Source organism: Mytilus edulis, chromosome 11 (assembly GCF_963676685.1).
Source record: "Mytilus edulis chromosome 11, xbMytEdul2.2, whole genome shotgun sequence".
Lineage (NCBI taxonomy): Eukaryota > Metazoa > Mollusca > Bivalvia > Mytilida > Mytilidae > Mytilus > Mytilus edulis.
The window spans coordinates 76,855,583-76,883,492 of NC_092354.1; the positions used below are offsets into that span (position 1 = coordinate 76,855,583).

A 27,910-nucleotide genomic window follows, 5' to 3' on the forward strand; every position below is an offset into this window, starting at 1 on the left:
CTGTGCTGAATATATTCCATTCTCACCCCAACCCCTTGAAATTGACATTGTATTGGGTCGATGCCACTGCTGCTGGAGATTTATATATCCGAGGGTATTACAAGCCTAGTAGTCAGCATTGTTTGTGCTGACAGGAATTGTCATTGATATGGTTATATTTCGATTTAAAGGGCTTGACCGTTAAATCACGTTATCAGAGGAAGACAAGACTTGCTACAGTTCATGCACAGGTCAATGTAACGCGCATGTCTTAATTCGATTACACGGCATATCAATTTTACCAGCTAAAGCACTCCTCACAATATTTTGAATGCACGGTCTGCTAGGAAGTAACTATATATATCTAAGGTCAGATTGTTGAGTTTATTTTACGCATAATTATTGTAAATACTTATCTTAATAATTTTTCAATTTCAACTGATTATTGATTAATTAATTTCAAATCGGTCACATTCAATTTGATAATTCATAAATTATTGGACAATTTACTAAAGCAAGGATTTATATATAGTATACAAATCTTTGTCTAAAGTTATTATAATACGAGCGAATTTATTTTAATTTATTTTTATGATTGTATAATAAATTTTTGATTCGCATAATTTCTAATTCCAGTTATATTGATATTTTTGTATCTTTTTATCGAGGTATTAAAATATGAAAACTAGGTTCCAGGTATTTCTATTCAATTTACATTTCGTAATGCAGATTAAAATGGTAATGTTCCATTATCAGGTATGTTTAACTATTATTTAATAATGGGGTTTCTTGTGAGACATTAACACCATCAAATGCAATAATTAATTTATGGTATCATTTATTGTTCTTTAGCGTGTTTAGGACAGCAGTAAATCGTAAATTATATTTCAAAGTTGAGCATCCGTTAAAAGAAACTAGTTGATAAAATTTGATACGGCAGCTACAGTAATGTCTTTATAACCGATTATTTTTCAGTCAGCCAAATTGCGTTGCACATACATGTATACAGCGACATATAATACAATATGTCTCTGATATTTATATTTAATATTTATTTCAAATAATATTCATTCATATTTTGAAGTAATGTCTTTATAACCGATTGTTTTTTCGGTTATAAATGCAAATTTCATTGCACACATTTTGATATTTATTTAGTGTATAAAATCAAGGATTTGTATAGTTGTATATTATTTTAATTATATTTGTTCATATTGACATTTATTGTAAGGTTTATGATGCCTGAGAAGTAAAGGCGTTAAAAGAGGTGATATAATTGGGGTAAAGAAAACGGCTTTAGCCACCTGTGAGGTCAAATAGCTACGCATCGGAAACAGAAACTGAAATTTGTTATCTAGGATTATTTCATTCATCAGCAGGATCATTTTTATGTATGTCAGTCAGAGAAGTGGCAGTATGCCTTATCTAAATACATCAATAAAAAAGGTACATCTTTTATTCTTTAATTTTAATGTAACTAATTCAGTACATGACATTTTTAGCTTTAGCATTGATTTGAGTAGTAACATTTCGAGCATAATAAGAAAACGATTCTAAATGGCGGATACTATATTGATCCGGATTGCTTTTTACTATGAGAGACCATACCACGAATAAGAATAAGATTGATTTAGTTAATTGGTTTCTTATCTATATATCTCACCACGATTAGAAAACATTTCAACATTGATTTATTTTATAATTACACTGAGAAGGTATAGTCCCGCAAGTCATTTTATATTCAGTGCATATTTTTAGTATGTGTATATATCACGAAGGAATTTTTACATTTTTCTCTTTTTATCACTCTGACCACAAGTATACCTAAATTTGATTTATTTTCACGCATCTTTATAAAAGAGAGATTCATTTCACTAATTTCAGAAACTAAATCTGCACTACTTAATATAAAGTATAAATATAAAAATAAATGGTATCTCGCAGGTATATAAAAATTCATCAACAAAATATCAATGATGATGCATTTTATATCAGATATTTATTTGACAACCAATTTTAATTAGGCAAGAGAGCAAAGAAGACTTGGAGCTAGCAGGGTTCAGGTCATAAGTTGGAAACGAGCTGTTTCGGTTAAGGAAAGCAATTTCACAGTCTTGTAATTGGGGACCAGTTGATTTAGATCTATGGATATTATTCATGTACCATGATCACAACAAATCATTCATGCCCTGTCTGTATTATGTATAAATAATGTGATCAAAACTAAGGTCTTGCACAAGGGTAAACCGTCATGACTCATAAACCTTTTTTGCGCACGTTTTAATCGTGCCCAGAAAAATAAAATGTTACATGTAATGGACAAGATAATCAATTGTTGATTTTCAAATATTTACATAAGCTGAAAATAGTATTGCCATGTGTTTGACGTTCAAGTCACGAATCTTTATTGGTTTTTTTTCGGGGTTTGTTTAAACTAGCTTTTATATTGGATTTTTCATATGAGTGGAACTAGTAGCTATTAATTCGGGATCCACTTGGGCATTTTTAACTTTAAAGTTTCCATTAGCCTCAAATTTTAGAAAATTGATCAGCAAGGCAAGATATTTTTACTACTATACTTGGAAAAAGGCTTCGTTGGTCTATGTCTGTCATATTTGTTTTTCGTAAACTGCTTTGTTATAAATTAGGCCGTTAGTTTTCTCGATTGAAATGTTTTATATTTTCCATGTCGGGACCTCTAATAGCAGACTATATGGTATGGGTTTTTTCTCATTGTTGAAAGCCGTAAGGTTGACTATATTTGCTTACATTTACTTCATTTGTACTTTCAAGTGGATAGTTGTCTCACTGGCAATTATAATCTTTTAATTAACACTAATAACGATTAGAGCAGAAATAGTATACACTTCTGCAAGTTACGTTTACAAACTGTATTACCAGATGCGTAGATCTCTGATAAATTATCGTCTGAAAATTGTTGATATAAAAATTTACAACTTAAGCGAGTTTTTGTCTGGGTTAATAGTTTTCTTTAATCTTATGTATATCATTACAGAGGTCAAGAACAGTTCAAATTAGTTAGGTGATGCATTGATTTTATTGCTTTTGTAGTATAGATATTAAAGTTGCGTATATCCCAGACTATAAAATTGCTAATTAGTACGATTTTGTTATCTGAAAGAGAAACAACGTAATTGTGTTAAATACTGTGAACAGTTATACATGGAATTTTATGTATATACGTTTATTAGAGAATACTAGTTTTTTGTAAGCAGTCATAAATGATTTGGCATAATAATTGTTGTCGAACGCCATACTAATGATATGCAATAAAACAAAAACAAAACAAAACAAAACAAAACAAAACAAAAACAAACAAAACAAAAACAAAACAATAAACAAAAACAAAATTAAACAAACAAAACAAAATATTACACGATAAAAGTTTTAATGCCGTATTGACGAGCGCCCCTAAGACGGCTTATTCTCCATCGGCTATTTTTAGAGTCAAATTTCTGGGGGGTCTTAACTGCACCTCAGTTTTAAAAGTTTTTGTCTAGGCAACACGATTCATTAACTAGTTTGAATTGACTCTGAACATGCTTTCAGTAACTGCGAGTACTCTTAGGTGGGTGTCTTTAGTCTATTTGTTAGTTGTGTATTGTGTTTTGTGTCTAGCTAATGAGTTAAACCTACCTCAACTTTGTTTCATTTTGCGTTGTTAACCAATGTCCCCGGTTCGGTAGGGATAAATTCTCACAAACTTGTAGTGTGTCGCAGTCTTTTATACTCGTTGTACGTTTAAATTGATTTATACTAAAATATGGCTTTGTTTTCTTGTTTGCCGGGACCCTTTGTTGCTATTATACTGTATGGACTATGTTTATTGGTGAATGCTGTAAGGTGGTATATAGCTGTTTACGACCACGCTATTAAGTTTAAAAATAGTTCATGTCAGATCTTCTAGTTTATTTTCTGATAGTAAAAGTAGAATTCAGCCAATGGTAATATAAAAAGTATCAACCATATATCTGATTACAAACATACATATAACAGTTGGCAAGTCAAATATTTTTTATCTGTTATCATATCAATTTTATTTATTTTTCTATATTGTAAATTACCAATCTAGAGCTGATTATTGATTGATTGTCAATTTAAGATATTTCATGTTTCCAAAAGCGTGCTTGGAAAGTGGGATTTTCAATCACCAAAACTTCGTTGTTGCTCGGAAGTTTGTAGTTACTTATTTTTGTGTTCTCTTATACATTTTCGTATCACAATTTTTTAGCAAGGTCAAAGTGTTATGGGGCACTTTAAGTAAAGAGATAAACTAATCGTATGCTCATTTTTGAAGGGCCCTGCAATATTAAGTAATCCACTAAAATGAACATGACATCGGACAACCGTTCTATACGATAGGTCCTAACTTATAAGTGATTTGATTTTCTCCAAGATTTGTTACCTTAGTCAAATTTGCTTTGTTCAAATGTTACCACGATTGCAATACAAGCACAAGATTCCAAATAAGTGATTGAACCAAACTACAGTGAGAAGGAATATGTTATTTGTCAGATTTGAAAGCTATCTAATTTTATACAAGTTACAATTTTAATTTATGCTATTATCTATTTTCATCTATTTATTGTCTATCAAACGGCGAAGTAGGTTATTGGCTTCGGGAATCTGTTAGCTAGTAGTTACTGCGGTCAGATTCTTGTTATTACACAATATAACAGTCAGAGTTATCTGTTATATCGACTCTCAATGTATGGTACTGGTTGGCGGTAACAAGTTCCAAAACATTCTTTGTGAAATCAGTGTTTTTGAACTTGTTTAGTGGCGGACTTTATAGGCTGCACCAGTACCGATGAACTTGATTTATCACTGTATTATTATTTCATTTAGAACATTAATCCAGGTTATCTTTATTTTCACCTCAAACGAAATTTCTCATGTTGATTTTGGACATCTGTTGCCAGGGTTCAATTCAGCACCCCATTATTTCAAAATTTTCATTTCATTTTAGTTTTTATTTGAATTTTGAATTTTATTTATCTATTTTATTTGCATTTTATTTACGGTTGCCCAAAGACCCTTTGTTTGTGGGTTGGTAACCGACAGAAGCCATGATCTTACTTCGCCAATAAAATATATTTTGACTTTAATAACGTCTTCTCTCTTATAATTCGATTTAAAGGGCTTGACCGTTAAATCACGTTATCAGAGGAAGACAAGACTTGCTACAGTTCATGCACAGGTCAATGTAACGCGCATGTCTTAATTCGATTACACGGCATATCAATTTTACCAGCTAAAGCACTCCTCACAATATTTTGAATGCACGGTCTGCTAGGAAGTAACTATATATATCTAAGGTCAGATTGTTGAGTTTATTTTACGCATAATTATTGTAAACCCACCCATCCCTCCTCTTATATTTTTTCGATACTGCTGTTTTATGTCTTATTTTACAGATTTCTGCTTGTTTTTAACCTCAACATAGAACTCCTGTCACGGCTTCTGGATTTACAACTCTTCGCCAGTCTATAAACACAATTAACCACATTATGCCGTCCATCTGACGAGTGATAACGGATTAACAGTCATAGTGAATCGATAAATAATGTTATGACAGTCTTTTAGAAGAGTTCATCACTAGGGCGGACTTTATAGGCTGCACCAGTACCGATGAACTTGATTTATCACTGTATTATTATTTCATTTAGAACATTAATCCAGGTTATCTTTATTTTCACCTCAAACGAAATTTCTCATGTTGATTTTGGACATCTGTTGCCAGGGTTCAATTCAGCACCCCATTATTTCAAAATTTTCATTTCATTTTAGTTTTTATTTGAATTTTGAATTTTATTTATCTATTTTATTTGCATTTTATTTACGGTTGCCCAAAGACCCTTTGTTTGTGGGTTGGTAACCGACAGAAGCCATGATCTTACTTCGCCAATAAAATATATTTTGACTTTAATAACGTCTTCTCTCTTATTTATAAATTTACTGTTTACAAATTTTTGATTTTTTTTAAATACTAAGACTGTTCTACCTCAGACATAGATCACATAGCTGTAGTTTGCAAACTTTTAGAAATTTTGGTCCTCAATGCTCTTCAACTTAGTATTTTATTTGGCCTTTTGGATTCGAACGTCACTGTTTGGTTGGTTTGTAATTATTCCACATGATGTCGAACAACATTTCATATTCCCTTCTGAGTATCATGTTCCCCTCTGACGCCGGAATTGCCTTGAACGACGTTACCCACAGTTAATGATTTAAATTTTTTGATCACCCTCGTAAAATATGAATATTCTTGGGTGAACACATCTTCATATCTCCCTCCTGCACGGAAAATAAATGTATTATATTCAATCAGGTACGAAAAAGGTCAATGTACGAAATGGTCAGGGTACGAAAAGGTTTTTGCCATGGTAAGACATGGAGGTACTAAATGGTTAGGGTACCAAATGACTATGATTCCAACAAAGTAGGAAATGAATCAAATAAATTATGTGCTTTGATAAATGAAACACACATTATAATGATGCAACTTCAATAGATTCAAACTTTTTTAGAAGGGTTAAACATGCTACTTGTCTCTTACTGGTATATATTTGGTGCCCTCTTGATTTACTATGTTCAGCTGAAATTTATTGTCAAATTTTTCAGATCCCTTCTTTTACATTTGTTTTGAACATAGACATAATCAAAATGTACACCAATCACACACATATTATACAAACAAGAAGGTTCAATTAACACATTTACTTTGTGGAAGGTTACTAATGACAGCAAAATAAATTCGTATCTACAAAAAAAAATATCTTCTTTAAGGGCATACGATACAGTTTTGAACCTGTATTTACAAGTTGATGAAAATTTGCATATAGGCTATTTTTTACCGCATTAAATCAAATATGTAATAAAAAATATACCTTCATGTGCTACTTTTTGAGTAAAATGAGTTCGAAATTTTGTATATTTGCTCAAAATTCAGATTTGTGTCCGTATTTTCTTTTTCGAAAGAAAGACATAACTTTTTGGTTTTAAAAGATAAACACAAAATGATTTTTGTTAAATAATCGGTAATTTCTGTATTTTATAAGTATTATAAAAAATTGTGCAATTTTTATTCCGAAATAACTCTATATTTATCAAATGTTCATGAATAGAGGAAAAAACGTCATTTTTTGCTGCATGTTTATCAAAATTAAAAAAAATGCGCTATTTACAGTTTAATAAAATTTGGGTCACATAATCTCCTTGCAAAATGAAACAAATTGCTGTTTTAAAAAATAGGGGTCCATGCACTCATTTTCAAATTAAGTCAGTTTGAATGATAAAAATCAGTCGAAAAATGCATCTTTTCCCGATATGTCAGAGTTTGACGTCGCGAAAATAACATTTTACGTTAGCAACGTCATTACCTTCCCTGTAACTGTATCGTATGCCCTTAAACCCTTTTCATTCTAATCTAGAATTTTTATGTAAAAAAGGATGCAAAAATTAATAATCGTTCAACACACAATAATTAGTTCTATTACGTTTTCCATATCAACATTAAAACATTTATGATAATTAAGTTGCAGCTGTGTTTTTTATTCATATGTAAGATGAAATATATATTATAAATATTACAGATATTTACATGGAAACAATATCAGCCATATTGAAGAACACGCTTTTGGAAAGTTAACATCTTTGACCTTGTTGTAAGTTTATAATTACTTTACGAATGAAGAAAAAATGTAAACAGTGCAACTATATATATAGCTAGTAGACATCTGCAGTCGTGTGTACATGATTTGATATTAAGTATTAAATTATCATTGTCAGGTGATCAAGTGTGTGTTGCAATTATAGATTGTTACTTTTGTTATCTTGTTAGTTTGTTTTATTCTGTTGGTTTTATATTGTTTTATTTCCCAAACCATTATCGTGTTCATTCATGGATGTATGATATCATGTATTGACAATTAGTTTTCGATCAATAAGCTACCAGTTGGATTTGTCATAACATCCGTTTGGAACTGTAAATGTTCTATGTAATTGACGAGTTCTATAACAGTTCTTTCTGAGAAATTTAAAAAGAAATATAGGGTAAAACGTTAGAGTGCATTATAGGGAAGAATAGTTAGTAATGACATATGTGAGGCAAACTCTCTAAACATGATTTATAACACGAAGAGTAAGATCATTTAAGTGAGCACATTTAGTTATTTTTTTTTTCCATTTTAAAAGTAAAGCATTTTGTTTGAAACAATGTATTTTGTGTACGTAAATCAGAAATACCACTATTTAGAAAAAAGTCTACAGGATATTTTCTTTAATATTTTACTACAGGATAATACACTCGGGACCAATTATTTCTTTAAAACTGTCTATGCGTATCATAAGAGCTATATTTACATATGTTTTTCTCATTTTTTTCCGATCTATTCACATTATGGTGATGTTTCTTGTATAACCCATGTGATTTTACACATAGCTGTAAATATTCTTCTATTTTGATATTCGACGATTTTTAAATTTTGTGAAGGTCTTTCTTTTTTAAATGAATATCATTAACGGATCCCTGAGTCAATGACTATAATTAAATTAACGGTACAAATTTTCTTGCACCAGATGCGCATTTCAACAATACATGTCTCTTCAGTGATGCTCGTGGCCAAAATATTTGAAATCCAAAGCTCATATAAAAGATGAAGAGCTATAATCCAACAGGTACAAAAAAATATAGCCAAATCCGTGAAAGGAATCAGAGCTTTGCATGAGGGAGATACATTCCTTAATTTATAATAATTTCTATCTTTTCGTAACAGCAAATTGTAAAAACAAAAAAAATCCGTATTTTCATGCCAGTACCGAAGTACTGGCTACTGGGCTGGTGATACCCTCGAGAACTAATAGTCCACCAGCAGAGGCATCGACCCATTGGAAGCAATTAAATTAACGGTACCAATTTGCTTGCACCAGATGCGCATTTCGACAATACATGTCTCTTCAGCAATGCTTGTGGCCAAAATATTGAATATCCAAAGCTCATATAAAAGATGAAGAGCTATTATCAAAAAGGTAAAAAAAAATATAGCCAAATCCGTGAAAAGAATCAGAGCTTTGCATGAGGGAGATACATTCCTGAATTTATAATAATTTCTATCATTTTGTAACATCAAATTTTAATAACACAAATAATCGGTATTTTCATGCCAGTACCGAAGTGAGGTTTCTTTGTACTTAAACTATATGAACTTGACAGTTTATTTGTACTTTAAGGGAGCTCTCAGGAAATCCACTTAATTGTGACTGCAGTATTTTTTCATTCTGGTCATGGTTGATTGAACGATCTTCTATAGGAACAACTGCTAAATGTAGCAACGGAACATTAGTTACATCGCTTCAGTCAGCTGCGCTTGAAGCATGTCATCGTAAGTAGTACCAGTAGTGACCTTTCAAAATATAATGCTTCAAAAGAGGGACGAACGATATCAGAGGGACAGTCCAACTCATAAATTGAAAATAAACTGACAACGCCATGGCTAACAATGAAAAATAGACAAATAGACAAACATAGTACACATTACACAACATAGAAAACTAAATAATAAACGACCCGAACCCCACCAAAAACTAGGGGTGATCTCAGGTGCTGCAGATTTGTTGCTCATCTTATAACAAATACGGTAAAAAGTCTAATTCGGTAGTTCACATTCATGAAAGGGAAGAGAATTGTAGTTACGGCGTAAGGAACATATCCAATATAATTTGTGAAACATTCAATTTCTTGTTGCATTGAAGACCTGTTGGTGACCTTCTGCTGTTGTCTGCTCAATAGTCGGGTTGTTGTCTCTTTGGCACATTCCCAATTTCCATTCTCAATTTTATTTTTATAATTCATGAATTCTCTTCTCAAACAGCAGAATTTCAAATAAGTAAGATAGTTTGTTGTAATGAAAACGTCATTTTATAATGTGAACCAACACAAACAAATTTGAATACAAAATGTACAACACATTATCTCCTGTAGATCAACAAAATATATTTGAATGGACAATTACCCTAGAATAATACAGTACATTTGCAAACTTTTTGCAAACACAAATACAACACATATGTTTGGTATTAATATTGCTGATGAATCGAGTAACGAAACAAAAACATGTATGAGTTCTTCGTGTGTTTAAAAAGAAAAGTGTATTACAAAAATACTGAACTTCGAAGAAAAAGTCTGAACGGAAAATTTCAAATTTAATGTAAAATGTCAATAGTTTTAACACGTTAATAGAAAGAATAACAACTATAAGTTTGCTTTGTTGGTACGGTGATTTTCTTATGTAGAAAATGATGGATAAAACCAGATTTTCATAGAAGGTACTGAACGCTGAAAAAAAATAATGTTATTCGTCTCTTGTTAATACCTCGAAAGCATAAGTGTCCTTGAAAACAACGCTATATTGCTAGGTATGCCAAGTGCTCCACTAAACTTCTTTCTACAAAATGAGCATACATTATATCAGAAATCATAACCGAGCTTCATAAATATTTGGAAATAGTCTACGCTTAGAATGATGTGAATAAATAAGATGTATCAATTTTCAAGTAAATACGATATTCTCGATCGTGCTTTTCTTATCATGATATCTGTGTAGGTTGCGAATATTGGCTTTGAAAGATACTGTTCCCCAATGAAAGTCGAATATTGTCAAGTAAAATAGAACAGAAATCAAGGGCAGAAACGTTAATGAACATATATGCTTCTATTGTCTCTTTCTACTTAACAATGACGTCGATCAATTATGCGTCAATTTGTCTTTGTCTTATGAGTTTGAAGGACAATTCGTATATCTGATTTCATATTAAAAAGACAGATTCAAATTTATATTTTCATTTCTCTTTATAATTTCATTAAAACCACGACATGAACGTGAACGTTTACATATGCTTTAAAATAAAACTGCATCATTCAGTAATCAATATTTGCTTTACACATCAACAAAATATGTCAGTGCATTGTATTTCAATAATAATATTAAAACTGGTAAATTCTATAAGTCTGTTGAGGTTATTTTATTTGAAAATGGTTGATATTACAAGAATGTCTTTTACAATTAATGGTAGTATTCTTTTGTTTCAGCTGATAACTGTCTACAATGCTTCAATGGTGGGAAATGTGTGGCAATGGGCTATACACTTATATGTGAATGTATAGGACAATGGACCGGGAAGTTATGTCAAGGTGCATATTTAGTTATTTTAAAGGCGAAATAAAAGTAATGAAACAACTGAATTTACATATACTAAGTATAAAAATGGGCACTTAAGATGAAGTTATTCAATATAGGAGGTTTGTCGTTCATTTTTTCAACCATTGATGGTTATACTTATACAACTACGTATTAAAAAACTACATTGTTAACTGGTCCTGTCAAGTTCAAATGAAAAAACTAGCTTCAAATGTATTTCCATTGAAACAGTAGAAATAAGTTTTTAGTCAGTTTTTGGAAAATAGAATAATTTCATCTTTAAAAAAAAATAATGAAAAAGAAATGCTTTAAACATTCAATCCGTTTCGACGCTTTTCCGGTCAAATCTACATCATAAACGTTCAAATCCTTAAAAATAACTTAGTAAAGGCAAACTTAATTTGGTTAAGACCTTCATGAAAGGTTAAATTCAGATAAGTTATCAAACTAGTAACATTCGACAATCTTACAACATTTTAACTTTTAATGTCATTCCAATGCCTTGACAACAAGCAGAACGTCCATTCTTTCGTGTTACCGTGTGTTTATTGATTTAATTCTACACTCACATTTAAACAGAAAGTCAGTGTACCTCGTACGACTGTGGTTTTGGTGATTGTTATATAGAGCCTGTGAAGGGTACAGCTCAGTGTTTGTGTGACGACCGATATGTTAACTTTTGTCCAGGTAAGTGGTGTACTTTTTATTACAAAGTAATGTAGACATTGTTTTAAAATCGAAACCAAGTGTTTTAATTTCTTGTTAGTGCATACAAACTTTTTTCATCTGAAATTTATTTAAGACCATGAATGTAACAATTAAATAAAATAAACATTTGTTTGAATTTGCTATAATACATCAATCATATTTATGTTATATATTAGTATGATTTTAGAAAATATTATGTCATATAACATCAATATCATCAAATAGGATGTTCATATCCAAAGTAATGACGATACACAATATTTTGAAGTGTTCATAGTCATACTTGAACTGTTTCATGGGTTAATTATGAATGTTGTCAGTACAAGATATTTTGATGATTACCTGTATTCATATTTTTACACATTGCATGCTTAAACATATATCCTGAATTCTAATTTGTATGTTTAGTTTATTTATCAATCAATAATCTCAATATTTCAATGCATACTAACAGTACTAGCTGTTCATGTGAGAATACAAGGTTGCTTGCTTGTAGGAATGATTGGTTTAATAATCTTTGGTTATTATTATAAATGTGATCAAAATTTTAAAAAAAAATGTTTTATGTATTGTCACTTAAAAATATTGTTGTTAAAGAAATTTAAGATCATAACTTTTATAGACATCAAACAACGATTTAATGATTAAAAAATACTTTTTACTTTTTGTCACAGGACAATTGTCATTATTTTACGAAAAAGAAATTATCCCTTAAATAAAGAATAATAGATTTTCAATTCATCACATATTGTATTACATATATTTGTAGTCTACCTCTTTTGATGAATTATTTAATTAGAATTGTTAGCTTAGCTGTAAAAAATATCCTTAAACATTCTTATACATGATACTTTTGAAACATTGTTCATAAAATGTATTGTAAGCAATATTTCATTGTTTGTATAATAAAATATTTTTCTTTTTTAATCAAGCTTATTTTAAAGCAACGGACAAACTTTTTAAACCTTATTTATTTATATGTTTTTTTTTCTATATTTATTCAATTTATGAATCGCAGACATTTCAAATTTATGAAGGTAAAGTTTCATTCTGATGCTAATAAAGAAAGTTATAAGAATAATTAATTCAATGTATTATATTATCATTGTATGTACGTATGACCTGAGAATATAGTCTAGATACAACATCAGCATACGATGGACATAATGCGACATGAACCTCTAAAATATAAGGACAAGAGAAGGTAATGGTCTGAGCGTTATAAAAGCACATGGTTTGTAAAAACAGGCTGTTTTCTACCTTTATTTGTAAAGGCTCAGTTAATCCCTCAGAAAGTGTTTTTTTTGTACATAACCTTTCCAACTAGATGCATCTACAATATAATTTATAGGGGATATGATTTTTTTCTTTACCATGAACTCACTACATATTTCGGCTTTATTTTCATCGACAATATATACAATGTTTGCTGAAACAAGATAAAAGTTCAAATTACACTGGAATATTGTCACATCAAGTCAAAATAACACCTCAATAATTCCAAATCGTTAAATACAGCGTCTCAAACAACATAAGGATTTAAGTAATAACATATATGTACTTACAGGTTTCAAGGTGTTTCAATATTACGTATTTTACACATTAAAGTGTGCTAAGAACTGATTTTGAGGTATGTGTTCAAAGGGGAGAAACCGCAGATAGTTTATATTCTTATAAGAATAATTTGAGATATTGCAACCTATCAAAAACCTTTGCACAATACGTTTTAAACGTTTGTTATAAATCATATCATTACCAAAGTACTAACAATTGAGCTGTAATTCTATCGGGGACAGCGAATGTATCTCGATTTTCTCGATTAACCTTATCAAGGAACGCTCAGAGCCGACAACTTGAATGGGACGGGTGTTAAAAAAACGAAACAGTTAATGAACTGTATGACCAAAAGTAACCAAGTTCGTTAATAATATGCGTTTACATTTATTAATAAAAACAACCATTGCATAAAGGAGAACAAGACAACCGTTTATGATGTTGCTCTGTATACCCATGCTTTACTGTACCCCCGTAACTTCTCTTAATCATTATTCATAACTGATGTAAATGTCCTTTGGTTTTGTGAGTCTTTATTTACTCCTTGGTTTTGATTGTTAATATCTTCTCTTTGTGACACAATCTATTGACATCTTATGCAACAGTACATTTTGAGATACTTCTGCACTGTTATAAGAATTACTGCCATTTTTAAGGTTTGTCAAGCGAAAGTGAGATTGAACAAAGAAATTGAAAAATTTCGCACATTATCACTAAGTCTCAACAGATAACTTGTTGATTTTAAATAGAATACTGTTACGTTCTTTATTTGGTGCTTTTATAACTCTGAACTAATGAAAACAACAGCACAAGACATACATATTGCAATATAAAGTATTCCTTTATTCGCCATGTTTTGTTTTCACGATTTTGGAATGGTAAATCAGTACTAGTCCCCATAAAAGAAGCTAGAACAGAATGTAGGCATGATTGAATGGTTGAGGAACATACCCTAGCAACATCGTATAAAGTACAATAACAAACAAAAAAATTAACATATGGAAATTGTTTTTAAATATTTCACTGGTGACTTTAATTATGTTTCCTGAACATATAGGGATGTCTTTAATTGATATTGATTTTTTTTTTTAATTTAAGATGGGTTTTTTATATTTATTTTTTTTGTGTTTTTATAGGATCATGGAATGTATTTTTTTATGTACATATTTTTGCTTGCTGTAGATTTATTTATGTTAGTGGAAATCTATTTTTGTGGATTGAGAAAAACTTGTGTTTTTGTAGATATTTGATTTATTGGTTTGGACAATCTCTGTATGCAACATGTGCAAAGCTTATAGTACATATGTAATTCGTTAAACACTATGACACCTATACCCACGAAACCCACGACAATTGAGTAAAAATGAATCCACAGTATTGAGTAAATCTATAATATCTTGTATTTGTATGAGATTAAAACCAATATATCGTAATTTTGTATACCCTGTTTGGTCTGTATTTATTATAAGATTTAATACAGTTTTTATTCTTTGACCTAATGTGTATAAATGCATTTTATAGTCTGCATTTAATAAGGAGATTTGCCTATAATTTGAACGATCTGTTGAACATTCTTTTTTGTATATAAAGTTAAGAATACTTTGTCTTATGGGAAATCTTAGCTTGTACTAAAAAAGTGTACAATGATAGGGCCTAATGATTACCAAAACTGTTTTATACAAATGTGTTGTGATACCATTTCTTCCTTAGCTTTTATTTGGTTTTTAAAATTATTTACTGCTAGTGTTAATTCTTCTATTGTAACATAGTCGTCGCACGTCTGACATTCATTTTCCGATAAATTATTATTTACTTCGGTGCTGTAAATATATTCCCATGATTAAGCAATAATTTCGATTTCTGTTGAATATAGTTTTTGGAAATATTTTTTTTTCAATTTGAAATTTGAAGATCAATAGATCTGTAACAATATTTCCTTGGTGATCTGTTAGTTTGTTTTTGTTTTTGTTTGGTTTTTTTTGTGAGGTTTTTATTTTTTTATTTTTTTTTATTTATTTTTTTTTGTATACCTAAAAATTATGCTTTATTTTTATTGCCTTGTTCTTCCCAATCTTGTTTCGATCTTCATTGGGCGCCTTTAACTTAATATTGATAGTGATTTGCTAACTGACTTTCAATTTGATTGTTTTTGCAGATATTCATTGTTTTAAATTTTCTAATTTTTCAGTTAAATTATTAACTTTTTTTTTTGCCATTTGTTTAATTTCATTTTTCTTTTAACTTAGAACTAATGGGAAGAACAGCAAAAGGGAGATTGCAGTATAAATATATCTATCTTCATTGACTTATATTTTCAGTATTCTCTGGTTAACGGTTTTCTCTGTCTTACTCCAACAGTACAAATTTTACCAAGTGTGCTTAAAATGTTTACCATCAAATAATCAATTAACAAATCAATTATCATACACTAACACCGTTACGCCTGAACAGTCATGCCTTCACACCCAAACTAAGATAAAATAAAACTATAATTTCTTTCACAATCCTTTACTTTAGCAGCTAAAAAAAACCGCAAAAAATCAAGAAAATACTGAACTCCGAGGAAATTTCAATCGGAAATTCCTTATTCAAATGGCAAAATCAAATGACAAAACACATAAAACGAATACACAGTAAATTTTGATTTTAAATTTGGAAAACAAAATTCTCTTCCTCTATCCATCATTTAAGCAAACAGAAGCAACTTAAGCATGCGGGAGCAATGTTTTCAAAAATAATACTTTTAGTAACTCCGATGTTGAATAATTGGTCCCAAAGTATAAATGATTATTTCCCCTCCTCGTGTCTTTCATCGATGTGTACAAGGTTCATTGTGATCAAAACTCGAAATTTAAAATCTGCTCGAAATTTAAAATCTGTTTGCATCGGATAAAAAAAGGATTCAAGGACGAGTATTATCTTCTGTCTTATTCTTGTCAGATTATCAATATTCGTGTTCGTCAGAATAGTAAATAAAGCAAGGCATAGTATTTACAACAAAAAGTCATATCAAACTACTGAAATAATTTTATTAGAAATATACACAGTTATTTCTTAAAACGATTTTATGCTTTGCAATCGAGACTTAATGTATCAAATACATATTTATGAAAATGTAAAATATAAAACATAAAAATTTGATCAGTAATAGCACCTGATGATAGATGTTATAATTATAGGCAATTTTAAACGAAGACAGAATGGACTCCTCGGTGATATAGAATTAACACAGAGGCGAGCTCACATGTATACTCCAAATATTAGACTATAACTCCATCTTAAATAAAGAATAAAAGCAAGTTTGAAATAATTACCACACCTTGATTTTTATTGTTGTCGATAAAATTTGTCATACGTAACACAAAAATGACGAAACAATACCAAAATTACACCATTTTAGCACATATAGGTAAGAAAAAAGACCTTTTCCTTGTAACTCGGAAAATTCCAAGTAAGAATTTCACGACAAAGTTGCAAAATAGTTTTCTGCAATCTTCTGTTCTTTTTATGCCCGATCTACATGTAAGAGAGTATTATGTTTTCTGGTCTGTGCGTCCGTTCGTCCGTCCATAGACGAACATAGAAAATGATAGTGCGAATAGTGTGATAGTTTTTGATGAAGACGGATTCCAATCCAATGATATGATATTTCTAATTCAAATGCCAAATTAAAGTTTTGACCCCACTTTCACGACCCACTGAACATGGGAAATAATAGTGCGAGTGGGGCATCCGTGTACTATGGACACATTCTTGTTTTATTCAATTGAACAAAAATGCTCTCTTAACTTAATACAGAAATGTCTTTTTATTCTTGTACAACACGGACTTTTCTAATATAAGATTTGTATCTTCATTATTATTGTAAACGATTAGTCTAATAAACAAAAAAATAAAGACTAGAATGATCTCGTGTGCTCCAGAAGCGTCAGCAAGTTCTACTCTGCTAAAGCTTGCTGGTGAATTGCATTTGGTGTGGTAAAACCGTGAAAAGTAAGATTATAAAAATACCGAACTTCAAGGAAAAAATCAAAATCTCAAACCCATCAAAAGAATAATACTATTATATCCCTAACTTGGTACAGGAAATTATGTAGAAAATTGTGGATGTAAGCTGGATGTATATCTAGCTAACTTTCGCAATTGTATGACAGTCGCATAGAATTCCATTGTATTAACAACAATATATAAGCTAAATATACAGATATAAGGTTTACATGTCAAAATTTAGGATTCCTGTCCACATTGTGGTATTATCTTAATCATTATAAAACTAGCTTGCATACATACTGTACATTCAGAAATTATTGCGTGCATATAGAAGTGCGATTTTGACATTTTACACTAAAACGTGATTTATTTTTTTGCAATTTTAACATTTTAGACTAAAACGCAAGTATATTTATAAGAAAAATTTCAAAATGCGAGTTTAAATTAGTGCGATTATAACTCTATCGACTTTTCGCAATAATTAAAATATCGCAATAAATTCTGGATTTACGGTACACCCTATCAGAGCCAAAATGAAGACAAAATTTAAAAAAAAAAGCATGGCACAATAAAACAACAGAGAACAGCATTACGGCGTTGATAGTAACTGTTGTAAGATATATGTGACATCTGTGACATAGATGTTCAAACGAAATCATTGTAAATAATTTATTATTTAAATTGCATATTTGCAAGCAAACTATTGCACATTATATTGCTAATTATGTGGTATTATGTTTGCTCATTGTTGAAGGCCAGACGGTTGCCATTATTTGATTACAACTATATCTGATTATATGAGCACTGGTGAATAGATATTTCATTGGCAATCGTAGTACATGTTCTTATGTTATGTTTAAACATCGAATTTAGAAGAAGAACAATTGACATTGAAAATATGGAAAATGTCAAAAAGACAACAAATCGACAAAAGAGTAGATAACAGCCAAAGACCATCAATATGTCTTCAACGCAGCGAGAAAATCTTGATCATTGAATTTGGCCTCATCTGACCCCTTTATAAAAATATGTACTATTCATACAAATATATTAGGTGTATAAAGTAGAAATGTCAACGAGTACTCGATTACTAGCTCGGAAGATCGAGTACTCGAGTACAATTTTAGTAATCGGATACTCGTTTGTCGTTTTGTAAATCTTCAATATTCTCCTTACATTTCCCCTCACTTGAGTTACCTTTGAATACTCATTCGTTATACTAATAATAGATAATAATTAAAAATGACATATGATAACAATGTTTATCCGGAGACTGCTATGTATGTCTCATAAAGTAGTCTCAGGTTCATCTATAATCGCCAGCATAGTCCGTTCATGCCGAAAGGTTTTTCATTTGCAGGACTTGTTGTAAAAAGTAAAATCACAAAAATACTGAACTTACAGGAAAATCTAATAGGAAAGTCAATAATCACATGGCAAAATCAAATAACAAAACACATCAAAAACGAATGGACAAGAACTAACTTCGAAGTATTCTTTCATCTGAAGTTGTGGTACAATGATCATATTTTTTAACAAGTTTCAGATTTAGTTCATGAACACACAAACGGATTTTGTAGTCATACAGAGTGTGTCACTGAGTTCTGCAACAGAACGTCCAAATTGTTCACAAACCAATTGACGAAAACTAAATATGACAGACATGAACCAACGACAACCAGTTATTTAAAGACATCTAACATGGGACAGGTACATAAATAAAGTGGCGGGGGTAAACATCTTTTTGACTTGGCTTACTTTTTGACAGGTGTTATCATGATAAATGTGATAAAGTTGCAAACACTCAATGCATATAAAGGAAGATCAAGAAATATTCAAATATGTATGTACCTGATACACATTTCTTGCATGCGAACACCAATCCTCCAATACACAACACTGCACCAATTCCACAAAGAACACCGGTAGCGACGATAGCTCCTAAAGCCATACTGAAATATATTACTGGTAGTTAATACAAGTCATGCAATGATAATTAGTTTATTTTCTACAAGAAAACATTGACATGTATCTCAGGCAGCTGTTATGTTCAATATGAAAGACTGACATGACTTCCTGTGAGGAATGTCCATTTTAAAAGCAGACACTTGTTGTTTAATTTTGAAAACACATCAACCAGATCACATTTTTTTTATTTATTAACTGATTTAAGAGACGGAACATGATTATTTTCAATTTTTTTTAATTAAAGTAATAACTAAGATTATATAATATATACAAAAAAGAGAAACAGTTGAATTGAAAAACCTAAACGTCTACTTGATAACAAATCAATTTACGAAAATCACATTTGGCAGAATTAAATTAATGACCAACACTTAACCAAAGTCTCCTGACTTCGAACAGGCATATACAAAATGTGGCTGTGTTGAACATTTTAGTGAATGTTCTGTCATCCCCTAACCAGAGACAGTGGTCTGACAGCACAACAAAATATTTAGAACAACCAATCAAAATCAAAATGGCTTATTTTATCAGATCGATACAAAGCAGATTAAAACATATCACAAAAACACAGACTGGGCGTGACAGGATTGTTATACATACCTTACTACAAAAAAACAGACCGAGCGTGACAGGATTGTTATACATACCTTACTACAAAAACACAGACCGAGCGTGACAGGATGGTTATACATATCTTACTACAAAAACACAGACCGAGCGTGACAGGATTGTGATACATACCTTACTACAAAAACACAGACCGAGCGTGACATGATTGTTATACATACCTTACTACAAAAACACAGACCGAGCGTGACAGGATTGTTATACATACCTTACTACAAAAACACAGACCGAGCGTGACAGGATGGTTATACATACCTTACTACAAAAACACAGACCGAGCGTGACAGGATTGTTATACATACCTTTCTACAAAAACACAGACCGAGCGTGACAGGATTGTTATACATACCTTACTTCAAAAACACAGACAGAGCGTGACAGGATTGTTATACATACCTTACTACAAAAACACAGACCGAGCGTAACAGGATTGTTATACATACTTTACTACAAAAAACACAGACCGAGCGTGACAGGATGGTTATACATACCTTGCTACAAAAAAAACACAGACCGAACGTGACAGGATATTTATACAAATCTTACTACAAAACCACAGACCGAGCGTGACAGGATTGTTATACATACCTTACTACATAACACAGACCGAGCGTGACAGGATGGTTATATATACTTTACTACAAAAACACAGACCGAGTGTGACAGGATTGTTATACATACCTTACTACAAAAAACACAGACCGAGCATGACAGGATTGTTATACATACCTTACTACAAAAACACAGAACGAGCGAGACAGGATTGTTATACATACCTTACTACAAAAACACAGACTGAGCGTGACAGGACTGTTATACATACCTTATTTCAAAAACACAGACCGAGCGTGACAGGATTGTTATACATACCTTACTACAAAAACACAGACCGAGCGTGACAGGATTGTTATACATACCTTACTACAAAAACACAGACCGAGCGTGACAGGATGGTTATACATACCTTACTACAAAAACACAGACCGAGCGTGACAGGATTGTTATACATACCTTACTACAAAAACACAGACCGAGCGTGACAGGATGGTTATACATACCTTACTACAAAAACACAGACCGAGCGTGACAGGATTGCTATACATACCTTACTACAAAAAACACAGACCGAGCGTGACAGGATGGTTATACATACCTTACTACAAAAAAACACAGACCGAGCGCGACAGGATTGTTATACATAATTTACTACATAACACAGACCGAGCGTGACAGGATTGTTATACATACCTTACTACAAAAACACAGACCGAGCGTGACAGGATTGTTATACATACCTTACTTCAAAAACACAGACCGAGCGTGACAGGATTGTTATACATACCTTACTACAAAAAACACAGACCGAGCGTGACAGGATTTTTATACATACTTTACTACAAAAAACACAGACCGACCATGACAGGATTGTTATACATACCTTACTAAAAAAACACAGACCGAGCGTGACAGGATTGTTATACATACCTTACTACAAAAAACACAGACCGAGCGTGACAGGATTGTTATACATACCTTACTACAAAAACACAGACCGAGCGTGACAGGATTGTTATACATACCTTACTACAAACACACAGACCGAGCGTGACAGGATGATTATACATACCTTACTTCAAAAACACAGACCGAGCGTGACAGGATGGTTATACATACCTTACTACAAAAACACAGACCGAGCGTGACAGGAGTGTTATACATACCTTACTACAAAAAACACAGACCGAGCGTGACAGGATTGTTATACATACCTTACTACAAAAACACAGACCACGCGTGACAGGATTGTTATACATACCTTACTACAAAAACACATACCGATTATGACAGGATTGTTATACATACCTTACTACAAAAACACAGACCGAGCGTGACAGGATGGTTATACATACAATACTACAAAAACACAGACCGAGCATCACAGGACTGTTATACATACCTTACTACAAACACACAGACCGAGCGTGACAGTATTGTTATGCATACCTTACTACATAACACAGACCGAGCGTGACAGGATTGTTATACATACCTTACTACAAAAAACACAGACCGAGCGTGACAGGATTGTTATACATACCTTACTACAAAAACACAGACCGAGCGTGACAGGATGGTTATACATACCTTACTACAAAAAACACACACAAAGCACTTATCTGAGAGTATTAGCAGTTACTGACTAGTAGTTCAAAGCAAAAATGACATAATAAAACAATCATATATCTTGCCATGTACTTAATATCAGATTTGAGTACGGTAAAACGCAAACTCATTACAGAGAACATAAACCTTTTGCAGATTAGTGCATTTTTGATCGAGAACCTCCGAAGTATAATGGTTGAACTGATATTACAACCAATGTGCGCAGATTGTTGGTAATGTGATGATTGTGTATCTAAGGTTAAAGTGTTTACATTGGTTACAGTTCGGCGGAAGCCTTATTTTATATGTTTATATGATACTTTAATAAACGTATACAAGAATTGGATGTATCGCGGGTAAACTTTGGGTCAGGTCAAATGTAAGGGGGCTGTTCTAAAGGAAACTGTCTAAACGAGTTATGATACGCTTTGGTAGAACACCCCTCCTTCAAAAATGGTACATTTTCTATCGGGGTATATAAGCAGGCGCGATTCTTAACTCAGGGTCGATTGTCATAAATCTACGGAGACATAAGACCACGGTACGTTGATATCCGAGATCGGTGTCTCGCATATATTGGATAATAATATTACTAAGTTTAATCAAGAAAAGGTTGGGGTCTGTTATAAATACGGACTTGTATGTTTACAAGCTGAACCGTATTGTACCGTATGGGACAAGTATGATCACCTTGTAAAGTACATAATTGTACCAACAGAACAAAGACAAGTGTGTTAACTCATAGGGTACATTACAAGAAGGACAAGTTTGCTCCTGACCCAGAACAAATTTGTAATAGAACAAATGTGTACTAGTTGTTATTATTTAAAGTAGAATAGTTATAGATAGTTTATTAGAGATTGCAAAGAGCAGTTGCACATATTTTGGTTCATTGACGTTAATATATGAATAAACATTATTTGTTATAATTTTATATTTTCTAATAGAACATTTTAGATCCAGTATCGATTTAGTAACGGACTCATTCTAAAATAGAAACAGACACGCTTACCCTGTGTACACGTTACAGTAATCTTCAAAGACATTTTACAGTAAGACGCTTTTTCTTAAGACATTTGTCATGTCAGAGCCATTAAATTACTAGCATATTAACCATTGAAAACATCTCTGGATTGACAAAATACTGCTAAATAGACTAAAAATTGGCGTTTTTGAACTGCGACTTTATACCTCAGATATAGAATAAATCAATAACGTCAGTTATTGTCGGAGTCAGCCGAATACCCAGCCATTACCCTCCCTAAAATTTAATGTCGCATTATAAGAGGCCAAGTTACATTTTAATCCTGCAGTGTTGTAAAACAACATTCCGTTATAGATTATTAATACAATGATCATATAGTATGAGTGCCAATGAGAAAACTCTCCGTTCAAGTCACAATGTGTAAATATAAACCATTATAGGTCAAATTACGATCTGCAACAGGTATCAATTGCTCACACCAATCAGCGAGCTATAAAGGGCCAAAAAATGACTATTTTCAACCATATCAAACAGGTAAACTAATGGTTTCATCTATATTAAAAACTAGAAACATGTTATTGTACTGACCTATTTGGTGCGTTGGAAGCTGCAGCATTGTCACTGTTTATAGATCCTAGAACACAAATACGACAAATTAAACCGGTGAAAAACAAAATATACCACATTTCAAAAAGAAAAAAAATAGCTGTTTTATTTGTAAAACAGTTATGACGGAGAGCAGCCAAAAAGTAATGGATTACAGGCTCTTGACTTGGAGAGAGGACATTAACTCTTTGATAAAACAAGCTGGTTCATATTCCCTTTTGTACAATTTGAGTTCGCATTCGCAAAGCTGATAATGCATGACCAACAAAAGGGACATACCCAGTCCATTCTACTGATTCCCTCGACTTGTACTAGTCCGAAAAAAACAAATGTCCTTACTGAATATGTTTGGCTGTACATGCCATCTTAAGCTGCATCTTAAGATTTCTACGCTTTCTATATATGATTGAACCCACACATTATGTAATAGTTATATCATATTATAGTTCGTTTTTGTGTGTGTTACGTTTTAGTTTTGTGTTTCTGTTGTGCCGTAGTCCTTCTCTTATATTTGATGTATTTTTCATCAGTTTTAGATTAGTTGTTTTTCTCAATCGATTTATGAAATTCAAACAGCGGTATACTATTGTTGCCTTTATTTAATATAGATGTATGTAGGTGACTCATTATATCAGTCGTTTCGTCCTACAGTGTATTAACTAGTTGTAATTGGACCATGAGCAGCAATAACTTTATGGTATACATGATGAGTTTATTCATATATAGAACGAAAACTTTAAGGCGCACAATGATATAAGTTTTTCCATGAGACAAAATTATATGATAGACATAACACGGCCGACAAATGAGGATATCATACTTTAAAGCAACCTATAACCCACACACCCATTCCTACGCCTAGTGGCACATGTAAACAATTCAAACAACAAAAACAACGGCCTGGTTTTTGTACAAATATGATAAAAAAAAAATAACATACGACATGCATTAGATTGTCTACTACCGGGACATTCACATACATAGTTCTGCTGGATTTGCAACTGATAAAAGTATGACCGAAATAAAACTTATAAATCAAATATATAGCGAATATCGTCGGAACTTAGAGTACGTTTTAATTCTCTTCTCTTATCGTAATAATAAATGTCACTGAAAAACATATTCCTGCATACCTTCTGCACGCACAATGCATAGTACTAGTATAACAACGCACACAACCGAGCCAATCAACGTCAACTTCGTCATTGGCCAGCTTTACGTAAAATCCATCACCCTAAAATAAATAAATCTGATACCATGTCCATGTCCATGTTAACGATACGAATCTTTGTAATACTTTCCATTTTTAACTGATAAACAATAACATCTAGGTAGCATGGTATTTCCCACAGACTTTGACAAATATAATTTGCAGTTAAGGGAGCATCAATATCATATAATGTCAATCAATTAATTGCGCAATTGTTTTTGAAACGACTGATCCCGATGCAACAGATCTAGAATAAAACGTGAAAAAAATGTCTTCCAATCACCAATATTTCACGTAAGATGATGGCAGTTGTTAATAACAGTAGGTTTTTTGACGGCACATTAAAACTAAAGTATACGGAACAGATCCTATGTGTGACTTTATCAACATCTTACGGGGTCATTATGGGTTTCATAACTAGGTACCTCAGTGTTATGTGTTTCAAGAGACACCCGCCGTGGTTTGAACATGTATAGTTTTGATATGATTTTCATACCTTAATGTTCCAAATTTAAAGTTTATCTACTGCAATGAATGTTTGTTTTGTTAATAAGCATAACAATTGAAAATTTAATAGAAATTAAAGTATAGATTTTATTCAACTTACTTAAAAATATAGCTTTTATAAATAAAAATAAAGTTCGTGTTTACTTACCGAAATGTGGTCCCCATTTTTGATAAGGTTGCATGTTAACGACTCCAAAGTAAATATATCAATACAATCAATATTTTACGAGGCCTTCAAAGGGGAAAACTTGTGCATACTTCGTATTATAACGGTTTAAATTATCAAAATGTTTAAACAAACTGATAAGATTATTTTGATGTTCAATGCGGAAACTATTTATGATGGTTTTGATATAATTTTGTTGTCCCAAAACACGACATTTAAATACGTGAACTTATTATACTAAACTAATATTTGAAAATCTATCCAATATCTATCGATGTTCTGGGTCAGTGTTACTTTGTATACAATCATCATAGTATCGCGTCTTGTAAATGGTTTTGTTGTATCTCAATAAGATGCATTGTTGTAAATTATAACTAATTACAGGGTTATGGTTATGGACTATTCTTTAATACGTGAATTTAGATATATTCACATACAACAGAGAGAGAGAGAGAGAGAGAGAGAGAGAGAGAGAGAGAGAGAGAGAGAGAGAGAGAGAGAGAGAGAGAAAGAGAGAGAGAGAGAATCTCACACAAATCTGCATTCAAATATTCAAATATTTCACATTGTCCATGTATCGAACAATAACCAATCAAAGAGATACAAATGATATCAAAGATATCTAAAGTTATTTGTCCTTATCGTGACCTTTGGTTAATTGTTAAGATTCTTGTCATTTTATTCAGTGACCAAGGACATTCATTGGGATGTAATCTTATTGTTGAACGTACAGCTCAATATTGTATCATTTGAAAGAGATAACCGTGTTTTATAACAATACATTTTGATTGATTGAAATTTTGATTTCTTTTTCTTTTTTATATTCAGTCCAAAATAGAAGCTCATACTCATTTGGCGTCACTAATAGTAGATTTTCGTATAGCAACTAAATCCTGAATATGTGTTTACAAACAAATCTTAAAATAAAGATTTTTAACTACAAAACTCAAAATACAAATTTGTCAATTTATATTTAAGTTAATGTATATGGAAATGTAGTTCACCTATTTATTTTCTTTAAATAAATTCTAAATTTTAATATCAGTGGTAGGTATAATTAAAGATACTACCTTATCGGTGGCCTGACCTACAATTAATAATGTGGGTCTTGTAATCGTCAAGAAATGAAGTCAATAATCTTCTTTGGTAAGAATCACTAACACACATATAATTTGCTTGACATGTAAATTCTTGTAATATGCATCATTTTCATAGGTTTGCATTGAAGCCGAACGTCAACTATGACTGTTTTTATCTTCGTACTTTCGTCTCTTTTAGATATTTGGGATTCATAACACAACTGCTTGTTATTATATGTCAAATGCCCCGATATAAAAAAAAATGTAAAACAATTCAAACGAAAAAAGATACAAAATAAATATGCTAAGACAACGAACAAACAAATATATGTACACAAGTCAAATTTTTGATAAATCTTTCTCGTGTATTTGGTCGAATCTTAAGCTAGATCAATGGCAGGAGTGGATCCAGCCATTTTAAAAGGGGGTCCTAACCCAGTACAAATGGGGGGTCCAACTTCAAGTCCTCATTCAAATGCAATGATCGTCAAAAAGGGGTTACCCGCCCCCTAAGATCCGCGCCTGAAATGTATAAGTTTCCCGATATAGAATTTGTTCATACTTTGCAAAAATCAAGATTTGTCTATGCTCTTTTCAGAAATTTAATAAAAAAGATGGTCCACCGTGCTATTTTTCAACCTATGAGTCGTGGAAAATTGTCTAAATGCTTAAAAGATCATGCTTAAACACATTTTCATGCATAAAAAGAAATCTATGAGATAGAATTTTGAAATAAATTGTGAGAAGATAGGTTTTATTATATGTTTTTAGAAAAAAATGGTGTCACCGTGTCAGTATGGTTTTTTTTTTACTGAAAGAGTTATCTCCCCTTAAATGGCTCAGTTGAAAAAAATGATTCTAAAATACAAATGTTTGATATTTGTTTAAATATATTGATTAATGCAGTAAATCAGCATGGTTTCTCCATATAATTAAACAGTCTAACCAGTAAAATTGCTAATCTGTCTACAAATTTGCAGATTTTGGCAGATAACTAGACTAATTGTGTACTGCGATAGTAAAATCCAGGATGGTGGTATACCATGACTCATGACAGAAAAAAAAATCGCCGACCTAACCATCTTATTTTGTAGTTCTATTGATCAAGAGTCTTTTTGCGTGTCTAGTATTCTTCAAGAAGACAATAAC

The 27,910-nt window shown here is 31.7% G+C and overlaps 1 protein-coding gene and 2 long non-coding RNA genes across 3 annotated transcripts in view; 2 read left to right on the forward strand and 1 right to left on the reverse strand.

Annotated features, from left to right (window-relative positions):
* LOC139496307 (leucine-rich repeat-containing protein 15-like) overlaps window positions 1-14,954 on the forward strand; it is a 165,169-nt gene extending 150,215 nt beyond the window's left edge. Inside the window, exons 13-17 of the mRNA XM_071284812.1 lie at window positions 7,596-7,667; window positions 9,232-9,383; window positions 11,090-11,191; window positions 11,778-13,110; window positions 14,348-14,954. Of these exons, the coding sequence (XP_071140913.1) occupies window positions 7,596-7,667; window positions 9,232-9,383; window positions 11,090-11,191; window positions 11,778-11,920 (469 nt within the window). The 3' untranslated portion in view covers window positions 11,921-13,110; window positions 14,348-14,954. The remainder of the gene's footprint in view (window positions 1-7,595; window positions 7,668-9,231; window positions 9,384-11,089; window positions 11,192-11,777; window positions 13,111-14,347) is intronic.
* LOC139496313 (uncharacterized) lies at window positions 159-5,932 on the forward strand. Its single transcript, XR_011657602.1, has 2 exons — window positions 159-1,425; window positions 5,418-5,932. It is a non-coding gene; the product is annotated as an uncharacterized lncRNA (long non-coding RNA).
* An 8,826-nt stretch (window positions 14,955-23,780) lies between the features above and the next one.
* Window positions 23,781-25,896, reverse strand: LOC139494988 (uncharacterized). The gene is made up of 3 exons (XR_011657230.1): window positions 25,665-25,896; window positions 24,933-25,033; window positions 23,781-23,827 (listed from the first exon to the last, which is right to left on the reverse strand). It is a non-coding gene; the product is annotated as an uncharacterized lncRNA (long non-coding RNA).
* Window positions 25,897-27,910: the final 2,014 nt, after the last annotated feature.